At 37.9% G+C, this 14,275-nt stretch overlaps 2 protein-coding genes across 2 annotated transcripts; one reads left to right on the top strand and one right to left on the bottom strand.

The window, feature by feature from the left end:
* Positions 1-8: 8 nt before the first annotated feature.
* On the bottom strand, positions 9-7,590 carry LOC122068137 (glutathione synthetase, chloroplastic-like; the record flags this gene model as incomplete). The annotated part of the gene is made up of 11 exons (XM_042632001.1): positions 7,177-7,590; positions 4,968-5,137; positions 4,314-4,389; positions 4,029-4,159; positions 2,986-3,108; positions 2,828-2,908; positions 2,265-2,345; positions 1,954-2,023; positions 1,728-1,849; positions 286-425; positions 9-157 (listed from the first exon to the last, which is right to left on the bottom strand). Coding segments are annotated over exons 1-11 (1,545 nt in total), but the record flags the coding sequence as incomplete, so codon positions are not given.
* Positions 7,591-9,692: 2,102 nt separating this feature from the next.
* Positions 9,693-11,764, top strand: LOC122068136. The gene is made up of 4 exons (XM_042631999.1): positions 9,693-10,461; positions 10,563-11,291; positions 11,379-11,468; positions 11,628-11,764. The coding sequence occupies exons 1-4, from the start codon at positions 9,693-9,695 to the stop codon at positions 11,762-11,764; spliced, it is 1,725 nt and encodes a 574-aa protein (XP_042487933.1).
* The last annotated feature ends 2,511 nt before the right edge of the window (positions 11,765-14,275 follow it).

Here is a 14,275-nt window from a genome sequence, read left to right as displayed (position 1 = left end):
CTATTTACTTGATGACAAGATCCATCTCTGACCAGAAATGCAGGAGCAGTAAAGGGGAAAATCCTTTGCATAAGAATATAGGCTGCACGTTCTTCACTCCTTTCCTTCTCTAATTTCAGTAGGGTTTCTCTCACATCATCGCCATAGATGTTGTTCCCTGCAAGGGGATCATGAGCCATTGTCAGAGAACCCAATACTAACACAGATATCACATAATAAAAATGGTAATTTAGCTTTAGTAGCATTAGTTGTACTAGTAAGAAAAGCAATGTTAAATGGCTGGACCTCCTCCTTCTCGTTGGGGTTTGATAACAAACAGTTCAGGTCTTTTAATTGCATTCTTCACAGCATTAGAGTCATCCAAATCCCACAACCCTGCGAAGCATTTACGTAGTTTTTCAATGTCATCCTTGTTCTCAATGAACCTGGCCACACAATGATGCAAAATCATTAACTATAAAATTTGGCACTCAGATAAATGATAAAAGAGTACAAAGAAAAATGACAATGAGTAGTTACAATGGCATTTGGAAATTTTAGAGCAGACCAGTAGCTGATTGAGCATATTTCTATAGAAAGTCCTCTTCACTGAGCTGAAACTTTACCAGCTAGAAAGTCCAAGGAGTGTATACTACTGTAAGAAAATTTTAAGCTTGTCAAAGGTTGTAAGTCGGTGCTTATTCTGGATTTTATCCAAGGTAGACTGATAGTTCTGAAATTTGGTTCTTTTGTCTCAATAAGTATTTGATCTTGTTTAAATTTTATAAAATGTTATGAAGTTTATGGTACTTCTCCTTCCCCTCCCTTCCCCTCGACATGTAGGTCTTTCAATGTTCAAAGTAGAGACTGGAGACTAGAGACAGGAATCACGCGTAGACAGAGCAAGCTTGACATACTATTTGTAGATGGTTTTGATGTGGCAATTGCCACAGCAGTCAAAATAGATCCATGTAGTTCATTATGTCACCATTTTGTTCTCTATGTTGCAAGTTTATTCCCTCATGAAAAGCTTTAAGGTGAACTACAAATTGGAGCATATATTACAAGAATGCAACTGGGATCACATGGGCAGGGTACACCATATCTGTAGAACCCCAACCCCCATCAAGTGAATGATGTGGATTTGCCATGCCAGCATCTGAGTGACAGAAAACCCATGAAAACATGGCAGAATTTTGTTTTAAAAGTTTATTTGAATCAGTTGGAAGTAAATCTGGGATCCTTTATAGTGCCATGTTTATTGTAAAGTTGATGAACCTAATAGTTATGTTTAGGTCACTATTTCATTTGAAGGTAATTAAAGTGCTTCAAAACATACAAAAAATTAAACCAGGTTAGAGATAAACTGCATTGCCATTATAACACAAACTGACCTAAATGGGGGCATCCAGAGTCATTCTTTCTCACTAAATCAGGAGCTTCATTTGCATGATATCTTACAGGAGAATCACAATCTTTGCCAATGGAAGGGAATATTGATCCCATCTGCCCCCTTTTCTCTATATAGATCCAATTTGGGCATACCCACAAGATTTGGAGTTGTGCTCAGATAGATTTTTCTCTCTTTATTTCATTTTTAATTAAGTTTTATTTTTTTCTGGGGGGTGGAGGGTTTGGGGAGGCAGAATTAAGTTGTAAGTAAACCTACTATACCCATACAATTGAACTAGAAATGTCAGCAAGTTTCTTGAAAAAGTGAAATCAGGTCTTAAAAGAAAACTTGATACCTCTCAAGCACATTGGGTTTTGCTAGCTCTTGTTGTATCTTCTTAGTTCCAACTAAATGATAGGAAATAGATGGGCATTTGACAGCAGAGGACTGCTCCATCAGTAGCCTTGCTCTCCATTCCTATATAATCATGCACATAAGCAAAGCAAGAAGGTTCTCCAGAATGTATAAAATATAACTGGGTCACAGTTGAAGATGAAAGATTTAGAGGCAAAAGTCCATACTGATTCTGAAGGATAATCACGCGGTGTATACCCAGCTCTGAAATATACAACCGCAACTTCTCGATCACCTCTGTGATTATAAGATTATAAAACTTTCACATTTAGAAATATAACATTGAAGAAAGCACAATAAAAAGCACCCTCCCCCTAACACACACACACACACACACACAAAGGTGAAAAAAAAATCATTTTTATTAAAAGAAAAAAAAAAAAGAAAAAAAGAAAGATGAATGCTACCGAGCTACATCGACAAAATAGGGAAAAAGAATAGCACAGAAGAAAAAGATAAAGCAAAATAAGTTACATACACAAGAAGAGTCCCATCTGGCAGAAGCACCGCATCAGCATCTATTTCTGTTAATGTTTTACGAATTACTGTTACACCATATGTGTTATATAAAGTTAAGGAAGATTCCCATGTAGAAATTCATTAAGAAACATTTCTGGAAACAATCTTGCTTGCACCCTTTTGAGCTGCTTTGAGTTGAAGATCCTCTGGGCCGTAGGGTTGAAGCAAGAGAAGAACTTTATTTTATTCTATTTAACTTTTTCCAACCTCTTATTCTGAGTTGGTGAGGGATAAATTTTTTGAGAGTGACAGCTTGCAAATTCCCATTTTTTTGAATTGATAAATTAAGGAATTTATTTTTCAGTGACAAATATTTGGTTCAGAAACTGTCTGCATTTTCAAGTAATGAATTCTGTTCAAAGCAAGTTTTCAATGCCTTCAACATGAATTGCTGCCAAGGACTAGTTTTCAATACCTTCAACAGAAGATAAAAAAAATTCTGTTAAAACTACTTCTAAATATTGAACGATATGACTATATTTTTGCATAGTAGGAGGCAACTACGAAGAATAAAAAGGATATCTCTCTATCAAAATGGAGAGAAGCCAAAGCTGGTCATACATATTGTGTTCATCAGCTTGAACTACAGCCAAAATGACAGCCCTGCACAAAAGAATTGATATTAGTAACACCTCATAACAGAGGTAGGAAACAATACTACGGCAATTTTGGATTCCAACCTGGAGTTGTTGTACTCAATCCAAGCTTTAGCTAATGCCTCTGCATACTGACTGACATTGTTGTTTCTAGGGATTTTTCCAGAATCTAACCCAAGGAGCTTTCCATTTTGATTGATTAAGTTCCTGGAAAATGAACTACCATCATTTAGAAAAGTTGCTAATTATTCTTCCTTAGTTGCATTTGGGAACTGATTCTTCAGTCTCATATGCACAACTTCATTCAAAATGGCATCATTCAATTGCTAAATTTGAATGCATAAATGCATCATCCACTATGTAGGCATTCCACATAATAGTAAAAATAGAAATTAGTGGCATACACTTGAATATAGAAAAATAGACAAAATTTAAATTAATCGTGTCCCCAATGGAATCCCACCTATGTCCTACCAAACTACACATTTTTGTTATAATCATCCATGGATTCATCTAAAGATGTAATGGTAAATACTATTGTGTGGTTTCAGTCTCCAAGGGCCTATAGAAAATGAAAAACTCAAGAAGTACCATGTCAGGTTTTGATGTTCAGTATGATGATCCGTTGGTGTACCATAAACATTGCTTTGATGGATTCTGATTTTAATTGCTGGGCCATAATTAGATCAGACGGTTATGCATCGTGTTTGGGTCAATTCTACCAGCCTGGTTCTGGAGATGTAATTTGTGAAGACATTCCTAACAGAAAGATGAACAAAAATACTGTTTAATACTAAACATATTATTGCAACTTGCAAATGTCACCAATTTAAATAAAAGTTGAATTATCTGAAGGAAATTTTAATTGCTATCACTAAAACAATGTAGAAACATTTGAATCATATAACCTTTGGTATTCTTGGAAAAATAAGAAAAGACTTCCTAGAGTTTGTCATCAAAACTATCCAACACAAGGCCAAGACAGCAGAAGAGAGGGGAAAATGCAATATCAAATAGATAAAGATATATGGTCTTGAAATTCAGTTTCAGAAACGTATAAACAACATTCTAATGGAAAACATACTGGCGAAGTATCAATTTTTCCAGCTTTCATGGAAATACTTAACCTGTGAAGCTCACTAACAATACAACCAGGAGCAATTGATGAAGTTGAAATAGTGTTGAGCTCTACTTGAAGAAGTGAATTAGTCTGAGCATCAAGCATGTAATCTGAACGATGTAAACCCAAACAAATTTCCTGCAGTAATGTTAAAAAATTGAACTAGTTAGTGTCATCCACATTACGAAAATTAACAACATGAGCAAGTATAGTATTCCATCTTGTAATTAGAACAAAACAACGAATGGATGCAGTTTGTCTGAATCAATGGAGTAATACACAAATAAGTGACCTCTCTTTTGTTGATCTCAAGTATTTTGGAGTGAATATCTAAGAGTCTGCGGGTGAAAACATCTGCTTCTTTTGTCCTGCGATGTGAGGAGAAATACTGATAAGAAATCAAGAACAGCCTCTGACAACTAGGGTTTCCATTCTCATGAATCATACAAGGGATATGAACCCTAACAGAACTTAAGACCAATGGATCTAACAACAGAAGAAAGATGGACAATTGCATAAAAGAAGAATATGGTAAAACCCAGAAGGTGGAGAGGGGCTGAGGTGTTTCAAATTCCTAGACTAATATCAGTGCAAGTACAGGACACTGCATATGGATTACCGATAATAATGAATCCATTTTGATAAGGATATAGAATACATGGCTAAATATATCATGTCTCAAGAACTTTCTGTTCAGTTTAAAGGCTAAATTTCTGTTTTATTGTGTTTTGAAGGCTTTGCCGCAATTTTTGTTTCCGATATCAACTAGGTATGTTTTCTCTATAACTGAGCAGTTGGGTTTGAGGGTTTCTTTCTTTTTCCTTTTTTATGGTACATCTGCAATTTCTTTCACTAAACCCTAAAAATAGAATCAAACCACAAAATAAACATACAGAGAGAGAGAGAGAGAGAGAGAGAGAGAGAGAGAGAGAGAGAGAGAGAGCACCTGGAGAGCGATTCCTGTAGAAATTCACCATCTAAGCTGACACAATCAACGAGCTCATTGAAAAGAGGGGCTAATTCACAGGCTTGCTGCCAATGAGATCGAGGAAAGGACATGGGCAATAGAGAAAATGGGGAGTGAGTCATGCCAACACCAGGAACTCTTCCCGATCTCTGCAAACTCAATCACCATCACCACCACCACATTCAAAACGTTAATGAGCTTTGAGTTTGAAGGAAAGAAAAGATTGAAAACTCTACATCACATGATTTTCGAATTCAATCATCATCTTTGAATTCTATTTATACCAAATCTCTACATCACATTATTTTCAGTTCTCTTTTCACTTTTCATGCTTTCCTCCTCCAACAAAATAACTATAAATCATCAATAAAAAGAAACAAAAAAACAAAAAATACTTTGAAATTTGAGTTTGAAGGGATAGAAAAAGAAGAAATTTGAAATCCTCGCTAACGAACAAGAAACTGTAGCAGTTGATTCTGACTCTTCTTGTTCCACTCGTTTCCCTCCGTTTTGGCTCATTTTCCCGCCAGTATGATACAACCAGTTGGGCCACTTTTAAACCAGGCTCTAGGCCGGACCAAGTTTCAAAAATGCGAAACCGGGCATCTGGCTTGGCTGATTTCGGTTCATCTGAAACCGGTCAGGAATTGGCCGGAATGGACCTGAACCCTTGAAATCCAGAACGGATCACCTGATTCAAGAACGCTGTCCGGCTGTGCCCTCTATGCCTAGAGACAGCTGGCATGAAAAGACCCAACTGTTCTGGGCCTACTTACATAAAACAAAAGCCCAGGATGCTGGCCCATCTCATGTTTGTAGCACATATGTAAACAGTCAATGAGCCCAGTCAAATTCTTTATATTTCTACTGAGATTTGAATGGGCCAAAGAATGAATGCTTGGAAGCTGGGCAGGGCTGGGCTGGGCTGGACCTAGTTGGGCATGCCCCAGAGACCGAGTCAGATCCATACCATTCCCCCATACCCTTGGGCCCCTTCTTCTTCTCACCAACACTGTGAAAGATGGATGGGCCTAAGGCTCAGTCGGAACCGGTTGAACCGATGAAATAGATTGGTTCAACCTGAATTAAATTGAATCGAACCTTTATCAGTTTGGTTTTGGATTAGGGTTTCATGGAACCAATAAAAATCAAAATAAAACCAGATCAAGAAAACTGAGACTGAATCAATTGTAACTTGATAACAAATCGAAAACCCAAAAAATAATTAATAAAAAAAGAAGAATATTTTCCCATCAATTTCATTATGCCTACATGTAAATCCAAAACTAGATCAAACCAAACCCCAAATAGCCCGATTACGAACCTAAAAGAAATTTACGAAAATGATAAATAATTGGAGGAATCAACTGGTTTGCCCCAGTCAGTTTTGGTGGGGCCTAATCACTCCCCACCAATTTAAGAATTTTACACCATTATCGCCCATTTAAGTAACTGGAACTCGTAGACTAAGGCATGGACACGGTTCTACTCGGTTCTAAACAGGCTCAAACTATATGGGGATCAAAATTTCATCAATTATACAAATATTCTAATGCGTGGGGAGAATTAGAAGGGAAGGATTAAGAAACTGCCAAAGGAAGAGGATTAAAATAATCATGAAATCGATACAATTTTGTAATGAGGACATCACTTGCTAAAGGAGAATAAAAGAATGTCAATAACGTTTGATTAGAAGAGGATTAAAAAAATTATCCATAAAATAACACACAAATTTTATAATAGTGGAGGATTAAAAAAAAAATCCATGTGATTTGAACGAATAAAGAAAGAGAGCCTATTCTGTCAATCTTTTTGCATGGATCCTCGCATTCATTCTTACTTGAAATCTCCATGTTAATTGGGATAAGATTTTGGATGTTGTTGTAAGAAGGGTGCCCTATGGGTCTAGGTCTTGATTGGTCCCAGTTGGATGACCATCGAGAGCTCAAGGGTACTACCTTACTCCGTGAATACCCGATTAATAATCGTTAAGTGCATAAGTCCAACAAATTTAATAATAAATCAGACTATCGCTATGTGGGATAATTGCTTTCGCGCGAAACCCTGACAAAAACTAGAGAAGGAATCCAACAAATGCATGGCAACATGTAAACAGTAACAATTAAAAAAGGATGAAAACAAAATGAATCGAAGAGATGGAACTTTGGAAGATTAGGTTAAGGAAGACCTGGACTTTCTTGTCTCCAACAACAAGCCCATGAAGAGAACTCCACACCAAAGCTTCATACAGTAGCTGTTCATGCAAATCTGGGTCCATATTCTGAAGATATTCAGAAGGAGTCAAGAGATTTGTTTCATCTTGGGTTTCTTTCTCCTGGTCAACCTTAACCTCAACCTCAAGCTTTATAGGGTTATGATCAAGAAGAGGTAAGGTTGAAGAAGAAAGAGAAGACAATGAGAAGGTTCTGGTGTTGGATTTTACTAATCTTCTACAGTAAGACTCAGAACCAATGCTAGCAGTTCTACGGTTTAAGCTGAAGACTGGTAATTTAGGTCTACCAGTGGTGGTGCCATGGAAGACAACGGAAGAAGAAGAAGATTTTGAGGAGAAAGTAGAAGAAAACTCCATTATTCCTGCAACCCACGCCTTACTTTGCTATCTGCAACAATCTACTTAATTATATAAGCACAGAAATCTACTGCAGTGAGCACTCTATGAATGAGCTACTATTTTAATGGTGTGGACCCATTTGGCTGATTGATTAATATATAAAGATGGATGAAGATGTGAGCCATTACCCAAAGTCACAAAAATCTTGAGTTTCTTCCATTTTATAATAGTTGAGACTTTTATTTTGGTGAAATTTTTTATATATTTTGTAAGATTTTATAATTATTGAGATCTTATCTATTTTCTTCTCAGTTTTCATCATGATTCACATGATAGATTTAATAAGATTTATATAATGCAAACCTGGTTTTGGTGGGGCCTAATCGATCCCTTAAATTTAGGATCTCGCATTGTGATCAGCCCGTTTAAGCCATGGTCCCATTAATAAACAGTTGATCAGGTATCGATCTTTAATCAAGTTAGATAGGCCTTATTACGGAGCCATTTATCTCCCTACGGCACCTTAAATTGGTCCATACCACTATTAGTTAAAACGCGTTTAAAACGCGTTCGCGTTTTTTTGCCGTTTAAAACGCGTATTACCGTATGCTTCCATACAATGTGGGAAAAAACGGGTACGGCTGTATAAAACGTTTTAAACACGTTTTAAACGCACGTTTAAAATGCGTATACATTTTGTAAGGGCAAAATGGAAATTTTATCATACTATTTAAAAAAAAAAAAACCCAAAACCGAAGAAAACGTTTTAAGATTTCTGAATTCATTTCTTCCCCAAATCCCTTCCCTTCGTTTTCTTCCCCAAATCCCTAATCCCTTCTTTCTGAGTTCTGAAATTGTGCCCGTAGCCGTAGTCCGATGCTCTGGTGAGTCCGTGACTCCATCTCTCCCTTCTTTCGTGACACGATTTTCCAACCTAGGAAAAACCAAGCGAACGGAGCCATTACCGGAAGGCGGCTCACGAATGTTGGCCGCAGCGGATTGACGACGGTTCAGAGTTCAGACTTCAGAGTTCAGACTTCAGACTCGACGAATCGTCAGAAGCGGCATCAATCTGTGGCAGTGTGTCTTCGTCGAAGGTGCTCTCTCTCTCTCTCTCTCTCTCTCTCTACTCTTCTTCTTCCTCTTGTTCTGTAATATAGCATCGAAAGGGTCTGGGCGCAAGGGTCACTTTCGCCATGGCTTCTTTTTCCAAGTTACTTTCAATCTGCAATTTCAATCAACCATGGAGTAACCAGTGAGTATAGAAGGGATGCAGTTAGTTTTGTCAATGTGTCGTGAGTCTCGTGACTCTTTAGAAGCAATGGAGCATTCAAGCTATCAACCACCCTAAATACCATAACTCCCGGATCCGGCAACTCTATGGTGTGGCTTTATGTGCGGGGTACATATGATGGCTGGGGAGCACCTGGGCATGCATCCAAGGGGCTTCCAGCCTTCAGATGTACACCACACACCATGCCGCACGGCCCATACCACAGAGGAGCCCCACACATGACTCTCCATATCCATCAAACACCTTCAGAAGGGGAAAATAATAGTTCTCAATAATGTGTATGTGGCCTCGCAACCAAAGATAAATTTCATCCTAAATGTGAAATACTTAATAAATAAATGGGGAAGAAATAAAAAAGATGTAAGGTCCTTTGTCTACCTGGACATGGAACCTTCAAATGTAGTTTAGAAAATGCCAAAATCTAGGATGATATTTGCGAACCCAAAGGGAAAGTGAATTATTCAATTTCCTTGACAGCAAATCCCAAATAGGAGGCAAAAGAAATTTCCGAGCAAGTGACCCTTGCGCCCAGATTTGATTTCCTTCTATTCTAATTGCTGAATCGGTTTACTTACTTGTGTTGGGTTATTATTGCTGAGATCTAAATTATTATATCAGTTTTGATTGGGTATTATACTTCTGTTTTCTGATTACTAATCTGATTTGGCATTTTACATCCATTTTTTTTTCATTTATTATCTATGATTTAATTTTTTTGAAAGGAATTTACTCATCGTTCATTCGTTATACGTTAATTATTCTATTTATTGAGATTGGAAATGATGTTTTATTATATTATGTAGGTATTTCAAAGTTGAGCTACCTGAGCTTAAGCAAAATGGTGAGACCTAAAGATAAATTTTGGGAACATGTAGAGCAACGTGGTTTGGGCCGTTTCACATGTAACTATTGTGGACTTAATTATTCCAGGAGTGTTTCACGAGTGAAGGCTCATTTAGCTTGTCAACCTGGACATGATGTTCAAATTTGCACCCAAGTTCCTGAGCACATTCAAGCTGATGCCCTGAAAAAATTTAATTTGAGTAGATCTGCTAAGAAAAGAATGAGTGATTCTCTTGAAAGTGGAATGGGTTCCACAAGTAGCACACCTTCTATGCCTCATGTTAGGGTTGCATATCAACCCACAATGCTAGAGATGGCTGCTAAGGAAGACAAGAAATCATTGGACATGTTGGTAACTGATTTTTTTGTCAATAATAACATTTCCTTCAATGTTATTCAAACAAATTCTTTTATTGAGATGCTAAGGGGTGCATGTGTTTATGGTACAAATTATGTTGTACCTAGTTATAACAATCTTCGGACCAGTTTGATTCCTGGAAAAAAAGCAGAAATCATGCAATATGTTAGCAGTATAAAGGCGACATGGGGTATCACAGGTTGCACAATTATGTCTGATTCTTGGACTGACATAAAGAAGAGGTCATGGGTTAATGTGATTGCTTACTCTCCTGGGGGTGTTGTATTTTTGAAATGTATTGAGTGCGGTATAAATAGATTAACTTCCACATTTCTTTTCAATGAAATTTCTGATGTCATTGAAAAAGTTGAACCAAACAATGTTGTGCAATTTATTTCAGATAATGGTTCTAACTTTTGTTCTTGTGGTGATATGTTAGCTGGAAAATGGCGTCATATATATATAGAACAAATTGTGCTGCTCATGGGATTAATCTGCTTTTGAAAGATATTCACAAGAAAATTAAATGGGTGAGGGAAATTATAGAAGATGGGAAACTTGTAGTGGATTATATTCACAGGCACACAGGTATTGTAGCATTGATGAGGAAATTCACCAACAATAGAGATATCAAGCAGCCTTGCAAGACAAGGTTTGGTACTTATTTTTTTATGTTGCAGTCTCTTATTGTTGTTGAGAATGAGTTGAGGCTTTTTATTGCATCATCTGAGTGGAGAGCCTTTCAATTCAATAGAGCTGAAATGGCAGTGAGAACTGTTGGAATAATTCAATCAGATACATTTTGGGAGGGGGCAAAGGAAGTTGTTGCTTTTATGGAGCCACTTATTCGTATTTTTCGCCTTGTTGATTCAGATGGTTCTACTGCAGGTTACTTATATGAAGCAACAAAAAGGGCAAAAGAAACATTGAGAAAATTTGTGAAGAATGATGGAGGGAAGTATTTAGCTATAATGGACTTGTTTCAATTTAGGTTAGAGAAGAACATTATTCATCATGTTCATGTCTTTGGTGCACTTTTGAATCCTTCCATTATGTTTGGTGGTCGACTTGATATTGATGGAACTAAATTTATGAATGCACAAGAATTTATTATGAACATCATAGTTGCTTTAAAAGATCGTGAGCAATTCATGCAAGAAGTCATTGATTATCGCATGAAAAGTCCATTGTTGTTCAATATGACAGGGCAGACAATGATGAAAACTAACCATCCAAGTAAGTGACTTAGTTAATTAGTTTATTATTGAAATTTTTTTATTAAATATAGCATTCTTATATTTGTTTACTTATGTTGATTTGTAGGGATTTGGTGGCAATTTGTTGGTAGTGCATTTCCTGTGCTTCAAAATATTGCTTGTAGAATCTTGAGCCAGCCCTGTAGTTCCTCTCCTTGTGAGCATCAATGGAGTGCTTGGGATGCAGCATAAACAAAGAAAAGAAATAGATTAGCCCCAGAGATGTTAGAAGATTTGGTGTACATCAAGATGAACTCTATGATGAGGAAGAACTATGAAAGCTAACTACATAAAGATTCAAGGCCTATTGATGTAGACAATCTTGGTGACTTACCTATAGTAGACTTTGAGCTTGAAATGGAGAGGCTTGAGCAAACATACGAGGAACCTGAACCATCTGACACTGGAGCTGATGGAGGATCTACTTCATATAGTTTAATGCCTTCTCATTGATCTTTTTTTTTTATCATTGATCTTTGGACCTGTTATAATGATACTGAGTTCTTTAGACATCTTGGATGATATGGGTGGATGGATTTTTTTTTTTTTTTTTTTTTTTTTGGACATGTCATTTTTAGTATGGTGTATTAAGTTTTAATTTGGAATTTACATTGGATGCTATATTTTGGATGATATATGCATGAATGTTTGATGTTGATATAGTTTAGAACATTAGATGCAGGTATACAAGTAATAATCTTTCAAATTACATGAGTATACTGCCCTTTTTTTGGTTTCGTTTTTTTGAAAACTACACGTTTAATACTCGTACCGTTCGTTTTTGTCCATTTGACGTTTCCTTTTTTTTACCGTACCATTCATCGTTTTTATCTGTTTAAAACCCGTACCGTACGTCTCTGTTTTTTTGCCATTCCCGTTTTAACTAACAATGGTCATAACCCCTTTCCTACCTTGGATCAATCTTATGTTGTGATCCAACTTAAGGACAGTCAACGTACTACTATGCTTCCACAGCAAGCTGCCACTCCTACTGAGAGATCTGCACTTGCTTTTAGAACTCAGTCCCTTAATGCAACCCCACAGTCTGGTGACTCCTCTACCAGGACTCCAGTGAAGTGCGATTACTATGGGAAGGAGCATCACACCAAGGAGTACTGTTGGAAGTTTTATGGCCATCTTGCTGATACATCTAGAAAAAGCGAGGGAAGGGTCGTGCCGGTACTTCTGGGCAGGCCAACCATATTGAAAGCCTTGACTCTAACTCTACTCTTAGCTCCTCAGCGGCCTCACTATCATCTGACGAGCTTACTGCCCTCTGATGCCCCTTGACACGTCCAGATTCTCCAGCACCTGCCACTGCGAGCTCTGCTCATTCCACCCATTCTGGGTAAGGTATCTCCTTTTATGGCCATCATATGTCCCTTCTACCCCTTGGATTATAGACTCTGGGGCTTTTGATCATATGACAGGCCGCTTGTCTTTTTTTTTTCACAGTACACTACTTTTTCTGGTAATGGTAAGGTCAAATTGGCTAATGGAACTTATTCCACTATTCTAGGGAAGGGCTCTATTAGCTATACCCCCTCTTCATCCCTTTCTACTGTATTGCATGTTCCTTCTTTTCCCACTAACCTTATGTCCATTAGTAGTCTTACCTCCAGTCTTAATTGCAAAGTCATATTTTTCCCATCTCATTGTGTTTTTCAAGATCTGGTGACAAGGGCAACGATTGGCTCTAGTAGGGTACGTAATGGTCTGTATCTGCTTAATGATGACTCGGCATTGGTCTCTTCTCAGGCTCTTCAGACATATACGTCCCTCACATCTCTGAGTTACTGCAGTGGCATCATCGGTTGAGACATCCCCCTTTGGGAACTTTGGCTAGAGTTTTTCCTTCCATTAAAAATTGTAATTCGAGTCAGTTTTTTTGTGAGGCATGTGTTTTGGCCAAACAAACTCGAATCACTTATTTTGTTTCTGAAAATAAAAGTGTCACTCCTTTTTCATTAATACATTCTGATATTTGGGGTCCATCCCGCTATGTGTTTGTCAATGGTTATCGGTGGTTTTGTCTCTTTTATTGATTGTCATTCTCGGACTACTTGGGTTTATATGATGCGAACTAAGGACGAGACCTTCTGTTGCTTTCAACAGTTTCACCACATTGTTCAGACTCAGTTCGGTGCTACCATTAAGATCCTTCGAAGCAACAATGGTCGGAAATACTTTGAAGGGTCCTTTCAAGCTTACCTTTCCGATCATGAGATGATTCATTAGACTAGTTGTGTGGATACTTTGGCTCAGAATGGGATTGCTGAGCGGAAGAATCGCCAGTTCACCACCTTTTTTGAGGTAGCACATTCTCTTATGTTTGAGATGCAAGTTCCTCCCCAGTACTAGAGCGATGCAATTCTCACTGCTACATTTCTTATCAATCGAATGCCTTCTTGGGTCCATGCCTTCCACTCCCTCTGAATCTTCTCCAAGGTTCCGCTGCCTTTCCTGTTCCTCCTAAGCAATTCGGTAGTGTTTTCTATACTCGCGATCATCATCATCATCATGGAAAGTTTGATCCTTGTGGTCTCTTATGTATTTTTCTGGAGTATGCTCCTACTCAGAAAGGCTATCGGTGTTTTCATCCTCCTACTCGGCATTAGTTTGTGACCATAGATGTTGTCTTTCACGAATCTACGTCATACTACACTGTGGCACCTCTTCAGGGGGTCTCCTTCCATTGTGGAAGATGTGCATCCGTCTCTGCCGTCTCTTGAAATTGCTATCCCTGCTAGTATCCCGTTTCAGGGGGAGAGTGACTCCTACTTCTCCTACTTCGCCTCGGCCAGTGATAAGTGTTTATAGTCGCAAAGAGCAAACTCAAACCACTACACATCCAGCATCTACCCTACCATGCCAGTCGTCTCCTCTCAAGCCTGATCTTGTCCACTTGAACCCTAGTAATTCTCCTTCTCCTTCTGTTGATCAGTCTCTTGAGTTGCCTATTGT

This window comes from Macadamia integrifolia, unplaced genomic scaffold (assembly GCF_013358625.1).
Source record: "Macadamia integrifolia cultivar HAES 741 unplaced genomic scaffold, SCU_Mint_v3 scaffold3435, whole genome shotgun sequence".
NCBI classification, from domain to species: Eukaryota; Viridiplantae; Streptophyta; class Magnoliopsida; order Proteales; family Proteaceae; genus Macadamia; species Macadamia integrifolia.
The sequence above is the reverse complement of the archived record's forward strand: the minus strand, read 5'-3'. Positions and strand labels throughout refer to the sequence as shown.